Source organism: Pseudophryne corroboree, chromosome 4, assembly GCF_028390025.1.
Source record: "Pseudophryne corroboree isolate aPseCor3 chromosome 4, aPseCor3.hap2, whole genome shotgun sequence".
In the NCBI taxonomy this organism is placed as follows: domain Eukaryota; kingdom Metazoa; phylum Chordata; class Amphibia; order Anura; family Myobatrachidae; genus Pseudophryne; species Pseudophryne corroboree.
The window spans coordinates 694,749,494-694,766,080 of record NC_086447.1 but is presented as its reverse complement, the minus strand read 5'-3'; the positions used below and the strand labels follow the sequence as shown (position 1 = coordinate 694,766,080).

The following is a 16,587-nucleotide window of genomic DNA, read 5'->3' as shown; positions in this document are numbered from 1 at the left end:
TTATGCCCTCTTCATGCGCTGGCCATACTCTTTCTAAAAATAAAGCATTTGGGACCTCCCAATTAGAAATCTTGAGTGGGCATGATCCTGAGTCACATGTAAAGTGGGTGCAAGTCTAAACAGCTGACGCAGGCAGATTAGGAACCATATGCTAAGGCAAATATCGAATTCACACATGTAGCCCTACCGCTACTGTTTTTCCGTCTGCAGCCAGAACTGGCAGCATAGGTTTCAGCACTTACACCTATACCATGCTGGGTGCAAGAGATCTATCTGAAACAGATGTCCCTTTGTTATACACACAAATTTGGATTAGGACGTAACTCTGGTTACATGCCCCCAACACTTCCATGACACTCCCATTAGATGGCTCTTAGGTGTCACCCTTGATATGTTGCTGCTCAGATGCCACTCAGGAATGCCAATTTCATGGATAGAGAGAAATAGAAAATAGTGGGACACTCAGAATAGCACAAACGTGGAGCTGATTCAGAATTAGACCACTGTGTCCAATTTGTGACAGCAATTGTGCGAATAGCAAGATAGACTATACAAGGCACAAATATTGTCATTGGCGACCACATTTCTGGAATTGCTATTTAAAGAATTCTACTTGTACTATTATCAGGACCATTGGTTTGGACTCACATATCTAGCTATGAATGAGGAATTTGGCCCTAAATGTTCAAAATTGCTGAATTTACACTGCCCACAAACCACACAGACCCCAGTAGAGCAATACTCTCAGTATTCTTCATTGGTAATGTGACCCCAGTTGAGTAAATAGACAGACAAATGCAAAGACTTTCTGTGTGATGTTCCATAGCAGATCTGACAATATACTGTATATCATGCAGATTTGTTCCCTTTCTTAAATAGAAGAAAGGTTTATATTGCTGACCACGTGGACAGAAAAATGACTAATCATACATTCAAACCTGCAGACCTGTGGATTGCAGCCACGCAGATGCTGGAGAAGGAGGCGTATATGTCTGTGCCATAAACACGATGTTTCCCATCTTGGCAGCCAGCAGGACATTTTGCAAGGAATTCCGGGTTGACTACCTTCCCTGCTTTGATGTCACAGTCAATGTGTGGCGCATCTGTGCAAATACACAATAAGGGTTACAATAGTATGCCTACATTTCAGGAGCACAGCATTTAGCAATCTCAGCCTATGCTGACTGAGGTCAGTCATGCTGGCATCTGTCACAATGGGATGCAGATATGTTACCGGCGCCGGGATCCCGAACAGTGAATAGCCCGATGGTCGGCATGCCGACCAACAGGGACTATTCCCACTCGTGGGTGTCCAGATGGTGATCCCACCGGTCACACGAACCCAACCCGTCACAATGCGTTGTCTTCTAACGTATATATATGTTGAGAGCATGAAAATTCTATGATCACTTCTCATAATGGCAACTGGAGATAAAAAATATACAGTTGCTACTAACATGGCAATTTTTGTAATCAATGACTAGAGTTCTTGGCTGCACTATTAGAGTTCTTGGCTGGACTGTGGACTCGTACAGGAGTATGGACTGTTAAATATTTTTTTCAAGTTTACTTACACCACGGGTGTCAAACATATATGTAAATTGAAATGAACATACTATTATTTTTGGAGCATAGAAGCCAGCAATTATCTACTAATTCTTAAAAAAATGACTTCAGGTGGAGCATAGGGGACGGCCATTTTCCCTGACTGTAGGGCTGAAGTTCCTCACTGAGTGACCAGGGAAGCATACATCTTACTATACAGCACAACCTGTGGTACATGTACCTTAGGTTTACTGCAGACAGAATCAAGGGTTATGCCAGTCATTTATATTCAACTCAAAGGAATAAACATAACACTGACATTACTTGCTAATAATATTGCAGTGAAACGCTGCTAGACAGTTTAGCAATTATTGACTGACTGCTCATTTATCACGTTCGCACTGAGCAAATAGCAAAGGTACCTTAACGATTCCACTCGCAGTGAGGGTTTCTTCTCACTGCACATGTACCAAGGTACCTTATCGATTCTGCTCACAGTGAGGGTTTCTTCGCACTGCACACATGCCAAGGTACCTTAACAATTCCACTTGCAGTGTGAATTTCTTCGCAAAGTAATTAACAGTTAGGGACTATTTGGGGGAGGCGTGTCTCAGCTAACAACTGTGATCCCGTACGAACAAAACATGGCACCAACATCTCAGTTCCCATGGCTATTCTACGCAACTCAGGGTATCAGTTACTGAAGGATCTGTGACCACTGCTGCCTATTTGTACGCAGTTGCTTGGAACTGCAAAGCCATCCACGGGCGTCTCAATACATTTACAGGTGGCTACATAGTTCGCATATTTTCTCACATTAGCTGCATACAAAATCGCAGCTGTGAATGCATCATACAAAATTATTTTTTCTTACTGTGCATAATTCATTGTAAACAAAGCTCTGTCATATTCCACTACTATAAAAGTGGCACGTTCATTCTTTTACAGTGCTGACAAAATGAATGCTGCTGTTATTCAATTGTTTTGTAGTATGTATCAGATCACTTCAAAACAATGGTATAGATATTAGATACAGTAAGAATAAGTGCAAATCTGACTTGTATTGTGAACAGTGATTAATATTAAATATAGGTGAACTTTGGTAAGAGCTGGGAGTCAGCAGAATTATTACAATAACACTGACTGTCATGTAAGGGTGCTGTAACACAGCTCACAGGCAGTAAGGAAGGTAAGTCATTGCTAGTAAATTAGAAAATACTCTAATAAACTTGTTTTGGTAGGTATTTATACAAAAAATGTATAAAAATAAATATTAATTATTAATTACAAGTACGTCTTACAAACAGCATAGTTACTCTGTACTGTTTGACAAGAAAGTTAAAAATGTTGTTTTAAATCATTATGACCATAAGGTGGCGCTGTAGTTGTTTAAAAAAGCTAACAATACATTACACGTAGTATAATATATTACATGTACAATACCAGTTTAGCCATGATCACAAAACATACGTTGCCTGTTCTTTTTACTCTTCTTGGAAGATACAGAAGTACAAGCCAGGATCAAAACTAAGGGAGAAAATAAACACCAATTCATTATGTATACAAAATATCTCTGTCTTTAAATAAGTAATTATGATACTTGACTGTGGGGGTCATTCCGAGTTGATCGCTAGCTGAAAATGTTCGCTGCGCAGCGATGATGCAAAATAAGGCACTTCTGCGCATGCGGCGCAATGCGCATGCGCGACGTACTTTCACAATGGCCGATGTAGTTTCACACAAGGTCTAGCAAAGCTTTTCTGTCGCACTGCTGGCCGCAGAGTGATTGACAGGAAAGGGGTGTTTCTGGGTGTCAACTGACCGTTTTCAGGGAGTGGTCGAAAAAACGCAGGCGTGCCAGGGAGAACGCAGGTGTGGCTGGCCGAACGCAGCGCATGTTTGTGACATCAAATCCGGAACTGAACAGTCTGAAGTGATCGCAAGCGCTGAGTAGATCTGAAGCTACTCTAAAACTGCACAATTTTTTTTTGTAGCTGCTCTGCGATCCTTTCGTTCGCACTTCTGCTAAGCTAAAATACACTCCCAGAGGGCGGTGGCTTAGCGTTAGCACGACTGCTAATAGTAGCTAGCGACCGATCAACTCGGAATGACCCCCCATGAACAAAGTAATCTGAAAAATACAGATACCATCTTGTTGAAGAAAAGGGGCTCATGAACAGTTGGAGGTGAATTGGGCGTACTTTTACATGTACTGTGTATATATGCCCGTGTGCAGTACATATGCTCCTGGTTTGCATCGTAATCAGTAAGGACTTGCAACTGCCATGTTCTTTTGTGTAAAGATACACCTCCTAATAACATACTTGCCTACACTCCTGGAAGCTGCAGGAGGCTCCTGTTTTTTTGAGTATCCCCTGCACCCCCGGAAGAGTAGGCAGGTCTCCCGCATCCTGCTCGCACCCTAGTAATGCGGGCAGGATGGAGAGATAATCTCCCGTATTTGCGGGTCCGTGGGGTGGGGAAGGGGTTAAAATGAGGGGAAGGGGTTTAGCCCCGCCCCTTTCTCACAGACCCGCTGCATTTTCTGATGTGGGTGGGGCTTGATTATGTCACAGCCTGGCCCCACCCCCGAAGTCCCCTGCAGCATCTCCTCTCCGGGCTTCTCCCGGAGAGGAGTCATTTAAAGTAGGCAAGTATGCCTAAAAGGCGTTATGTCCAGGTCTGAGTAAGACTCATTTGAGTGAATATACCCTTTACATTTTTCTAATCATTTTTATAGTCAAAATTCTGGAGTAAAAAGTCTTTGGCAGACGCCTACATTTTCCGCACATCTCTGATCAAAACTCACCAAATTTCCAGGAGTTTATACTGCTGCACCTGTGTATAATGTCCAGATGCACCCTTTGGCTCATACATTGTGTGTAGATCTGGCTCTGGTGCTAGCCAGTGCCTTCTGAGCCATTTAGCTCACCGCACGTCCCTGATGTCTACTCTCCTCGAATTGCCGAGAGGCTCCAGGCCACCCATAAGAGTATTCACCTTTCCTACAGTTGGCCTTGTCCGCCTGGCGCCACCCACTTAGTGGGCGATCCAGGTGGGCAATGACAATACTCGTGTTAAATTGTGTTATCATAGCCCCTGCCGCTGCTGGTAATCTCGGCATAGCATAGTGGGGAGCGGACCCACGATGACACAAACACACCATGACGCCCAGCAGCACTGCCCACATATGCTGTGCCACTTCCCCTGCTGTGCCGACTTGGTTGCCCCTCCCAGAGCGGACAGCCAGAAAGTCAGCAAGTATGGTTCTGCCTCTTTGTTCATAAGTGTAGATGCCACATTTGTGTGCACCCATATTCCTGAGCATGCACAGTGCCAATATATGCAGAATGTGCTCTTCAAATGGGCAAGTGTTTAACTCTGCATCAGTTACAAAGGATATGTTTTGATGTATTACAATAAGTAGAAAAACATTGGTCCTGATACTGAGTGGGGCACATGTTTGATGCACTTTATGTAGTAAAAGCCACCCATAAAAATAGTGTATTTGCACCCATATGCTGAATCACATGCAGTTAGGGATCCATCCTTCGCTGTGCCAGGCTTATGTCAGTCATACATACGCCAACATAAGCAAACGCACACAACCAGGTCACAGATACAAGAATGAAAGTAGCAAAACATTTTTAAAATGTGCACACAAAATCCAAAACTGTATGCAGGACTAAAGGGGAAAGCACCTATAATCTTCAGAGGTTAAATTGCAACAAATCAGAAGCTGCTGGGTAGTGCTGACGTCATCATCGGTGTGCATTTACATGCACTCAGGCCACAATTCCACAATAGATACTGGCAGGTGTACTTACATCTCAGTGTGGGTCTGTATCTGTTCTCAGTTACACAAGCACTCTCATATTGTACTTAGTACACATTAGACCGCCCAACTCCATCCACTTCACCAGCAGCATGCAGGCACAAGTGTAGATATATGCAACTGTGCATACAGTAATATCTGCGTGTGGCTTAGCTTGTGGGCGTGTGCTGTATGCATTTGTGTATTTTACGCTATACAAACAGCCTGGGCATATGTCCAACCCAGCATAAGGCCCATTGTGCCCATATCCGTGCACTTATTCAATGAAAGCATTTACCAGGGACTGACAATACTTTTGTACTCCACTATATATCTGTAACTTTCAGCTTATCCGAAGTGTTGAACTACTTCTGTGCAACAAAGTCTCATAAAATCACTTTTGGTTTTAATTATTTTCTGATAGATTCTACAGTAAGCATAGAGGGAAAAATCTGTTTTTTTTAAACACATACATTTGCTGTCTTTCTTACTCAAAATGTGCCTCTTATTCGCATATATCAAACACAACAGGGTGAGTTTAAACTACATCTGATCAATTCACTGGGGAAGATTCAAATGTTTGAAAAGTCAGTTGGGAGTCTGTTTTTTCCTATCTAATAGGAAAAAACAGACAACCAACCGACTTTTCAAACATTTGAATTCCCCCCACTTTGTGACATTTGTACACCTGTACAACTGTGTCTGACTAAGCAGGCAGAGAGCTGCATAAGCCCGAAGCCACAGAAGCGCCCTAAGTTTTTGGGACTATTTTTGTTAGGAAAGGGCAGGGCTAGCTTAGTGATTGGGGTCATGTGTCCTTGTTGGCCTATCAGGCATTTATGGTAGGAGGAGTGTTACAGAGTATATATCTAGGCAAGCCTGGCAGCCATCTTCCTCTTGCCATTTTGGATGCAGTAAGGATACTGGTGTTATTCATATTGTGTCCTGTTTTGCACATTTTCTGCTTTTATTGCCTTTTATTGCCTTATTCCCCACTGTTCCCTTCTGACTGTGCTCCCCTAGCGTCTCCCTCTGCTGTGATGCCCCGACCGCGTAGGTCAGCGCCCACCCCCCCGCCGCCTTGCCGAGGCCGCACGCCTGCTCACTGCGGCTGGTTACCGCCGGCCTCATGTGCGGGTGGTCTCCCCCCCCGTGTGCGCCGGCCACCGGAGAGCAGTTAGTATTCTCCGCGGGTTGCCGTGACTCAATGCCTCTCTCCACGGCGGGGTTTATTTTAGGCGACCCGGTTAGCGGGTCCCGCGGCGACGCTGCACACAGAGCTAGTGCTGTGTTCTTCCCGGCCAGCTCCCCTGCGGGTGCCTGGCTGTTGAATGACATCCCTTCCATCTCCCTGGGCTCGGGTGCGGCAGGGGGGGCGGGGACTGGGCTTCCCACTACTGCTGATGGAGAGGCAGGTGCCCTGCTCTCCTGTGCTGTACCTCTAGTTTCAACCCCGCAATTTCTGTTGCAGGCACCAGTGATCGATGCTGACGGGCAGGCATTTGGGGTCCATCCGGATGCACTCCCGGTGTCCCAGATCTTGCTGCCGCCGTCCGGCAGCCCGTGGCGGGGAGCGGATGCGCCGCCTGCTGGCCAGATCGGTATAATGCAGGTGGTGTCCGCTCACAGTGCCATGTCCGCTTCGTTTACGGTGCCGGGCAGCATGCCTCAAGCGGCTCCTTTGGGTTTCCTGCCTGCTTCTTATGTGTCGGCGGCCTGGTCGGGGGCCCACCATGTTCCCATAATGAGTTCGGCCGTCTCGTCTAGCTTGCACAGTTCGCAGGCCCTTCCCCCCTTTTTGCCCCTTATTTGCCTGCACCGTTGCTGCATGCGCAGGGCCCTTTGCCATCTTGGCGTGCCCCTGTGGTTCTGGGGTTGGCCCCCTTTTCGGGGGCTTACGCTGGGGGATTTTCCCACGGGGGCCCTCCCGCAGACTCCTTACTGGTCGGCGCCATTCGCGCAGGCCCCTTATGCATGGCATCTGGGTTACGTCGCACAAGCCTGGCCTCCCGCCTTCGGTATGGCCGCTAGCGCAGTGAGCGCAGTGCCTGTGACCCCGCCAGTTCCCCCTTTCCAGCTTCCTCTTCTTTCCCCCCCTCCCCTTGCTTCCTGTCCCACCCCCTCCCGGCTCCCGCCAGGTTTGTCCCTCCCCTGCCCCCCACTTCTGTCTCCCCATTAGGTGTCGATGAATCGAGGGGGGTCTCTCCTCCCGGGATGTCGTCCGCGCACTTGGCGAAGTCAGGTTCCGGTGCAGCGCAGAGGAGGTCGTCGACGCAGCGGAGCGGGCCTTCGGGAGCAGGAGAGGCTGGGGGATCTCGGGTCCCTGAAGAGGAGCTGTCCGGCCCTGCCGCCACGTCCGAAGAGGCGGGAGGTCCTTCTGGAGCTGGTGAGTTGGTTACTTATTCTTCTTCCGACAGTAGTTCTTCCAGTTCTTCTTCAGATACTAGGTCTTCTGTGTCACCTAGGCGCCCGCGTAAATGAACCAGACTCATTGTGCATCACATACACAAGAAGGATGGGAAGGCCAAGAGCAAGGGTGCTGCAGTCGCGTCGGAGCCTCCCCTCTTTACTGAAATGGTACACTGCGCAAACATGGTGGTCACCAGGGGTTTACGGAAACGGATGAGGGAAAAGATTAGGAAGGGTAAATATGTCAACATGTTCATCCTTACGGATGACATGCGGAAGGCTTTCGATAAAGCTAGGTAGGTGGGGGCATTGGTGAAAATGCTTTTCGCAATTTTCATCAGTGGCTCCGCGGTTTCTTGGTCTTTTCAGCGTACTACGCCGAGAAGAGACCAGCTGAGTATCCTAACACGGCCAAATATCTGTTTTTGGTTCATGAAATGTACTTAAACTCAAGTTACGCTTGGTGGGAGTATGCCGAAAAGTTCCGTCGCAATTAGGACGGCAACCCAACCTTATCCTTGTGGTTTAAGGACGTTGATGTGTGGCTTGAGGTCACGCAGCACGGTAAGCTCCCAGCAGATTCCCAAGGCGGCAAACTGGTCTCGGGCATCCGTCCGAGTCCGGCCTCTGGGAATAAAGGAAAGTGTGCCAGAAGGTCGAGTTGCCGTTTTCGCCAGTCCTGCAAAGTGTGTGGTGGGGGTCACCCAGCCAAAGACTGCACTTCCGCTTCTGGGTCTCGGCCCTCTGATGCTACCGAGGCACCGGAAGTGGTAAATAAGGCACTTTCTCCTGTTAACGTTGCGGAATTAACCAAGTGGTTGGTTTCTTATCCTGATATCCCCTCCGGTCAATTTTTGTTAGATGGTTTCTGTTACGGTTTTAGACTTCCCATTGCGGATTCGGTCGTCGTGGTCTCCCGACGCAATTTGAAGTCCATGCGAGATTTTCCACTAGTGGTCTCCCGTAAGGTGCAGGCTGAAATTCGCTTGGGGCGCATGTACGGCCCTTTCCCGTCCCCTCCGTTGCCGGGGCTCTGCATTTTTCCTCTGGGTGTGGTTCCCAAGAAGGCCCCCGGGTCAATTCCATCTTATTCAGCATTTGTCACACCCTCCTGGCGGTTCGGTCAACAACGCGATCCCGGCTGCAGCATGCAGGGTTCGGTACCAATCCTTTGATGAAGCCCTTCATTTGGTTAAGGTGGCAGGTCCCAGCACCCTCATGGCTATATTAGATATTGAGTCTGCTTTTCGCCTGCTTCCTATCCACCCTGATTACCTGCGGTTTCTGGGTTTCCGCTTAGGGGGTAGTTTCTACATCGATAGGTGCTTGCCGATGGGTTGCTCCGTTTCCTGCGCCTACTTTGTGAAATTCAGCTCTTTTTTACATTGGTGTATACAGTCGGACTCCGATCACGCGGGGGTTGCCCATTATTTAGACGATTTTCTCTTCGTAGGCCCACAAGATAGTTCGGTTTGCAGTGATGTTCTGGGTCTCGCTCAGGATTTGTTCAATTTTCTAGGGGTGCCTGTGGCCCCTGATAAGACTGAAGGGCCCACGGGTTGTCTCAGTTATTTGGGCATTGAAATCGATTCAGGGACTGGTTGTTGCTGGCTGCCCGCTGATATGGTGCACAAACTGCTGGGTCTCGTTAGAGGAATGCCTCCGCAGACGTAGGGTCACACTTAAACAGGTTCAATCGTTGCTTGGTTCTTTTAACTTTGCGTGCAGGATCATCCTCATGGGGCGAGTTTTCTGCTGTAAACTTGAGAGGTCCACTGCGGGGGTTCGTAAGCTTCACCATACCGTGTATCTTTCGCGCGAGATCAGGGAGGATTTGCAGGTGTGGTCCACTTTTCTGGTTTCTTTTAACCGGGAGGTGTTATGGCCGTCCAAGCATTGTTCGAACGTTTCATTGCAACTTTTTACAGACGCTGCCGACGGTTCAGACTTTTTTTAAGAGCGAGTTCACAAAGAACTTGCTTCTTTTGGAACTGTTCCCATTAATTGTGGCTGTGGAATTGTGGTCCTCTAGCTTGTCGGATCGGAGTATTGTTTTCCGCTGCAACAATCTGGGTGTGGTGCATGCGGTTAATAATCAACGCACCTCCTCTCCACAGGCTTTGCGCTTGTTGCTATATTTGGTTCTCAAGTGTCTTAAACATAATATTCATTTCACGGCCAAACATGTCCTGGGTATAGACAATAGCATAGCGGACGTGCTTTCTCATTTTGAGTTCGCGAAATTTCGGGAGCTTGTTCCTGATGAACTGTTGTATGGTTTACCGGCTCCACTCCTCCTTTGGAAGCTCACTGAATACGTTTCGGAAGTGGGAGGTGTTTTCTTGGCTGGTTATTTGTTCCCAGATGGGCAGAGTGCAGTGGGGCGGCTGTGTTACACCCTAGTACAGTTCCGCGGTGAGTGGGTCCTATCCATGCGGGTGAGGACGGCTGCTCGGGATGCGGAGGCGCAGCTTCACTCTGCTGGTCTTGCGACTGGGCCACTTGAAGGCTTAAGTTAGAGTGTTTCAGTTTTACTTTGTTGCACCTGTTGCGCTAACCCAAAAACGTATTTTACCCGTCAGTTTTTGAATGGCTAGCATTCAGGAATTGAGGGTGTGAAGTGAATTTTTTAATTTTCCTCCGAGGGGGCCGAATTACAATTGGCATTCATCCACGGTCCACGGAAGGTTTTTTGAGTTTTCTCCTTCACTTGGGTTTCTTTGAGCATGCTGTCTATTTTATCTCCATGTGTTGAATAGTTGCTGATGTTAGGAATTTTCTTTTGCAGATGCATTGGATATCTCGGAGCAGATTTGGCTTATTGGCCATTCTTAAATTTTTTTGGGCGGAGCGGCATCCTCTGGCATGGCGAACGGGTGACTTCTTTGGGGACAGAGTAGTCAGATGGTTAGGCGTTAGGGGCTTGCATTGGGTTGGCTTGATTCGGCTGTTGTTTCGCCATGAACGAAGGTGGGGCCAGCCCGGCTGAATCGTCATTCACCTAGGGGGGAATGATATGGGTCGAGTCTAGGGTGGTCAATCCCGGGATTTGGGGCCAAAATTGCCGGATTTCAATCCCGGGATTGGATCTTCCAATCCGGGGATTTTGGGATTGAGCTGCGCATGCGTGGTTTCTCTTTCTGCCGGGCGGCGCTGAGCATCTTGAGCACTCTGCTCAGAAGCTGCATGGCTGTGCATGGCGCAGCGTGACGTCAGAGGTCACTGCGCACACAGCCCCGCGCCGGGACGACCCTCCAGCCTTACCAACCCGCCATCTGCACAGCGCAGCCCCGCGCTGGGATGCCCCTTCAGCCATGCAGGCCGCACAGCGCAGCCCTGCGCCGGGAAGCCCCTTCAGCCATGCCAGCCACACAGCGCAGCCCTGCGGCGGGACGCCCTTTCACTCATAGTAACATAGTATCTAAGGTTGAAAAAAGACAATTGTCCATCGGGTTCAACCTATTTGTGGTCTCCTATGCACGATTATTTTGTATAAAATTTTGACTGAAGTTGCTGACTGCCGTTCCGATTAACCCCTCTTTTTTATAATAACCATAGTGCGTGACTATGCCCCGTAACCCTGGATATCCTTATCCATTAGGAATTTATCTAACCCATTCTTAAAGGAGTTGACTGAGTTGGCCATTACAACTCACTCTGCAGGGAATTCCAAATACGTATCGTCCTTACCGTAAAAAAGCGTTTACGCCGTATTGTGTGGAATCTCCTCTCCTCTAACCATCTGTGCACCGCTGCCCCGCGCCGCGCCGAGATCAGTATTGGGTTGGCCGGCCCTGGACTGGCGACTATAGATAGGATGGAGTCGGGACTCTGAGGGATGGGAGGAGGAGGGATCCCTGCTTCTGCCTGCAGTGACCAGCACCACACCGCTCACCCCCACGTTCAGTAAGACAGTGCCTGCTGCCTGGATCATGCTTCCATCACACTGTGTGCACCCCCGTTGCTGCTCTTTTTGAAAAAAAAAAAAAAGACACTGGGGTCACACTGGAAGAGGGTAAGTCAGTGAAATTATTTTATTCCAAGGGAGTGCAATGGTGCAGCATGACAATTTTATTTACTGTGGGGCTGGCCATGATTATGTATATTTTATTTGATTCTTGTGGTGAGTAGGGTGGCTGGGACAGGGTTCAACTTATTTTATTCCTGTGGGGGTCTGGGGCCAGTGTGGGCCATGAATGTTAATTTATTCCTGTGGGCACTATTGGGGCCTGGCTGAGACCATGAACATTGTATTTTTTCCTGTGGGCCTTTGTTGGGCCATTAATTTTTTTATTTTATTTTTAATACTTGTGGTGTTGGGGCCCCAGTCTGAGCCCTAACACCACAGGAATAAAATATCATTCATGGCCCAACACAGGCCCACGAGAAAAAAAAAAGTTTTAGATTTTTGTATGGGCCTGTGCTGCACTGGGGATTAATGTTGTTTTATTCTGTGATGTTGTTGGGGCACGGCTAGGGTTGCCATCTCATCCCCTTAATTCTGGACACACATTAATTTCACAGGTTCTGTGGCTGGATGACTTAAAGACTCCATTTCACCTGGTTTTAATCAGCCACAGAACCTGTGTAATTAATGTGTGTCCAGAATTAAAGGGATGAGGTGGCAACAAACCTAGGCACGGCCGTGGGTCTCTGAAGAGTTATTATTTTTCTGTGGACCTGTGCTGCTGGTCCATAAATGTTATACCTGCGGTATTGGGGCCTTGCCAGGGCCCAGAAAAGAATTTTTTTTTGCTTGTAGTGTGTTTAATAGATAATAATACTATATTGTGTGCTGCTGACGCAGTGACAGCCTGGAGTGCTGACTGCCAGATGGTAATAGTCAGACTCAGGCCAAGGAGTGTGGGTCCACACCATTCTGTTAAGTTTGACTTTTAAAGGCAGATATGGGGAGATGTAATAAGCCTTGGAGAGAGTGGACTGATATAAAGTACCAGTCAATCAGCTCCTAACTACCATGTTACAGGCTGTGTTTGAAAAATGGCAGCTAGGAGCGTATTGGCTGTTACTTCAACTCTCTCCACATTATTACTCTCCAAGGCTTAGTACATCTGCCCTATATCCTTTATAATGTAAGCTCTCACAAGCAGGGCCCTCAACCCTTCTGTGCATATCCTTCTCTTACTTAAACCATCTTCGATAGCACCAAATCCAGCGGGTTTCTGCCACCCTGATACTTATTTCAGTGTCGTCTGCTGCTGTAGCTATGTTATATACCCTGTACTTGTCCTATATTGTCTTCAACTGTAAGTCACTGTTTTCCTGTTTTTATTATTTTGTTTATGTACTCTGTAATTGGGCGCTGCGGAATCCTTGTGGCGCCATATAAATAAAGGCTAATAATAAAATAATAATAGCCTTTAATACTTGCTGCTATGCTCAGTGTCTGATTTAGATATTTGATAGTCTGGCTCAGATCAAGGTCCATTCACCATTCTGTTGATACTTGAATAATTTAAGCTTGCCTTTTAAGGATTTAATACTTGTATTTTCCATTTTTATAAGGTTAATAAAAGCAAGTCATTTTCACACCTTTTTATTTGTACTGGTTATTCATTTTTATCTTAGAAAAAGTACAGAATAAATAATATTTTCATTGACCAACTCAATCCCGGGGATCCCGGGAATCCCGAGATTGAGCATTTCTCAATCCCAAATCCCGGGATTGAAAAAATGGCCCGGGATTGGCCTCCCTAGTCGAGTCAAGGGCATCGACCTCATCCTGAGTATCAAGGTAGACTTGGTCGCCCTGCGAGCTTCCTGGCCTCAGGTGACAGTGGTTTGGTCAGACATTGTGCCCCGTTTTCACTGGCGGGGTGCGGTTCATTTTTCAGCCATTGAAAAGGCTCATAAGAAAGTTAATTCCGCTGTGTCGGTATATGTTCAGGCGACAGGTGGTTTGGTAGTGAGGCATCCGCTTCTGGTCCTCCATAATTCACAGTTCTATAGGGAAGACGGTGTCCACCTTTTCCCTGCGGGTCTTGGTGTGTTTTTGGAGAGTATTTGTCGGGTTTTAACTGCTTAAGTTTTGGTTGGTTCTTGTTGGATGGCGGTCTGCGGTTTAGCAAACCTTGTTGTGGCGGACAGAGCCGGCCCTAACCAATATGATGCCCTAGGCAAGATTTTGGCTGGTGCCCCCTAGCACCACCGCTGGTTCTGCCTCTGACCTTGCACCTCTTTCCCAGCACCATCACCCCTCACCCATAGCAGTCCCTATTTTGGTGTTTGTACCCCCTATATTTTAAATAGGAACAGTTCGCACATTTTAGCGCACAGCCCAAAAAGGGGTGTGTTTTTGCTGGCAAGCGGCATGGCCCCACAATAGTACCCCCAATTCAAATTACAGCACACAGTAGTGGAACTTTATTCACATTTTATCATGCGATTTTGTCCATAATTCATATTACATCCCACAGTAGTATCACTTAACCTTATAAATGTTACTCCTCACAGTAGAGCCCCTTATTCACATTACATCACACTGAATTGCTCCTTATTCACATTATACCACACCCTATTGCTCTTTATTCACATTAGACGACATAATAGTGCCCTCTCTATACCCAACGCCACATAGTAGAGCACCTTATACACATAATGCCACACATTAGTAATGCATTTCTACACAATTCCACACAGTAATGCCCCTTACACATATGAGACACATTAATGTCCTTATAAACATAATGCGCCTTACACATTATGACAACCTTTATTTATGCCCTTTTACACATAATGTCCTTTACACATATGCCGCACATTAATGCCCCTATACACATAATGACACACATAGTGCCCCCTACACATTTGCTGCACAATATTAGTGCCCCTATACACATAATGACACACATACAGTAATACCCTGTTACACATATGCCACACATTATTAATGCCCTTATACACATAATGACACATGGTGCCCCCTACACATTTGCTGCACATTATTAGTGCCCCTATACACATAATGACACACATACAGTAGTACCCTGTTACACATATGCCACACATTATTAATGCCCTTATACACATAATGACACACATAGTGCCCCTTTACACATATGTTGCACATTATTAATGCATTTTTACATGACACACATAATGCTCCTTACACATATTCCAAACATTACTGCACAACCAACCCACTCACATGCACACAGCACTCACACTGCTGCTAACACTGTGACCTCTGCCTCTGCTTGGATACAGATGTGTCCTCATAAATCTTGCCTCAATGCTAATGTCGAGCACTTTTTTTTATGAATATGCATCTTATTTGCATTGCTATGTGGCTAGGATGCACAAGCAGCTTCTGCTGATTAAACTGATATGCAGCATGCCTATATACTGTGTGAGACTGTGGCTGTATCTGCATATGAAATGCTACATAGAAAATATAGGCATGCCGCATATCATTTTAATAAGCAGAAGCTGCTGATGCCCCTAGGCATATCAAATGCCCTAGGCAATTGCCTAGTTTGCCTATGCCTATGGCCGGCTCTGGTGGCGGAAAGTCGATACCAGCCAGCGGTCAAAGTTTACATGAGTGGTCATTGTGGGGCACCCCCTTTTGGTAAGACGGCGAGTGTGTCCTCCCCCTGCGGGTGGACTACGGACGTTCCCTTGCGGTTTCGTCCAAGGCTCTGCTAGAGTAAAGGGGGTGAGTCCTGCACAGTGCGGTTTATGTAAGTCCCCTCCCTGTTTAATTGGTATTATTATAGTTGACTAGTGCTGGTGAGTTGGTTGCGCCTTTTCTTTGCCATCCTCCAATAATTAGCTTAAATATGGGTCACCAAACAATAAATACCTGTTTGACCTTTTAAATCTAGCTGTTGGTGTCCGTGTGGTTATTTCTTAGTGCTAAGCTAGATAAGTTATAGATGTAAGTGTGTCACAATAAAGTTATGGGTGACTTATGGGCCCTGTTCAGCATTTCTCCATTTTTTTGGTGCAGTGTTCGTGCGCAGGTCCTGATTTGTGCATGTGCGGCCCAGGAGATGTGGGTACATCTCAGTGTTGCGAACGCCTATGCCTGTCAATCAGGGGGCGGCAAAAATGGGGATGGCTCCATGCCATTTTTGGGGCATCCGTGTGATGTCACCTGCCTTCACAGCTAGGCTGTGCAGGCTGGGGGTTACCCTTGTTTTGCAAGGTCAGCAATGCGATCGCACCGCTGGTGGCCATTTGCATGCTGGGCTGCCTTGCCCAGTTCTGGGAAGCCCCTAGTATGCGACTGCTAGCAGTTGCAGTTTTGCTAAAATAGCAAAACTGCAACTGATGCTGAATAAGACCCTACAGGTGCAACTCTAGTACACTGTGTGTGATGTTTTGTTGCATCTGCAATAAGGAGCAAAAGTTAAGAAAACTAAGGGGGTAATTCCAAGTTGATCGCAGCAGCAAGTTTGTTAGCAGTTGGACAAAACCATGTGCAGTGCAGGTGTGGCAGATATAACATTTGCAAAGAGAGTTAGATTTGGGTGGGTTATATTGTTTCTGTGCAGGGTAAATACTGGCTGCTTTATTTTTACACTGCAATTTAGATTTCAGTTTGAACACACCCCACCCAAATCTGACTCTCTCTGCAAATGTTATATCTGCCCCTCCTGCACTGCAGATGGTTTTGCCCGACTGCTAACACATTTGCTGCTGCGATCAACTCTGAATTAGGCCCTAAGTGTATCTACTCCTATTGGTTCATCTTATTTGCGTCTGGCATCTTGCGCTATATGGCATACATACACTAGATGTATGAGGACACATCTGAGATTCATCACATCAATGGGATTACACCTGTAAACCCT

General features: G+C 46.9%; 1 protein-coding gene across 3 annotated transcripts in view; it reads right to left on the bottom strand.

The window, feature by feature from the left end:
* The window catches only part of VIT (vitrin), a 293,710-nt gene that overhangs the window by 121,689 nt on the left and 155,434 nt on the right, over positions 1–16,587 (bottom strand). For all 3 annotated transcript variants that reach the window (XM_063917916.1, XM_063917914.1, XM_063917915.1), the window contains exons 3-4: positions 3,016–3,072; positions 947–1,103 (exon numbers count right to left, since the gene is read on the bottom strand). In XM_063917916.1, the coding sequence (XP_063773986.1) occupies positions 947–1,103; positions 3,016–3,072 (214 nt within the window). The remainder of the gene's footprint in view (positions 1–946; positions 1,104–3,015; positions 3,073–16,587) is intronic.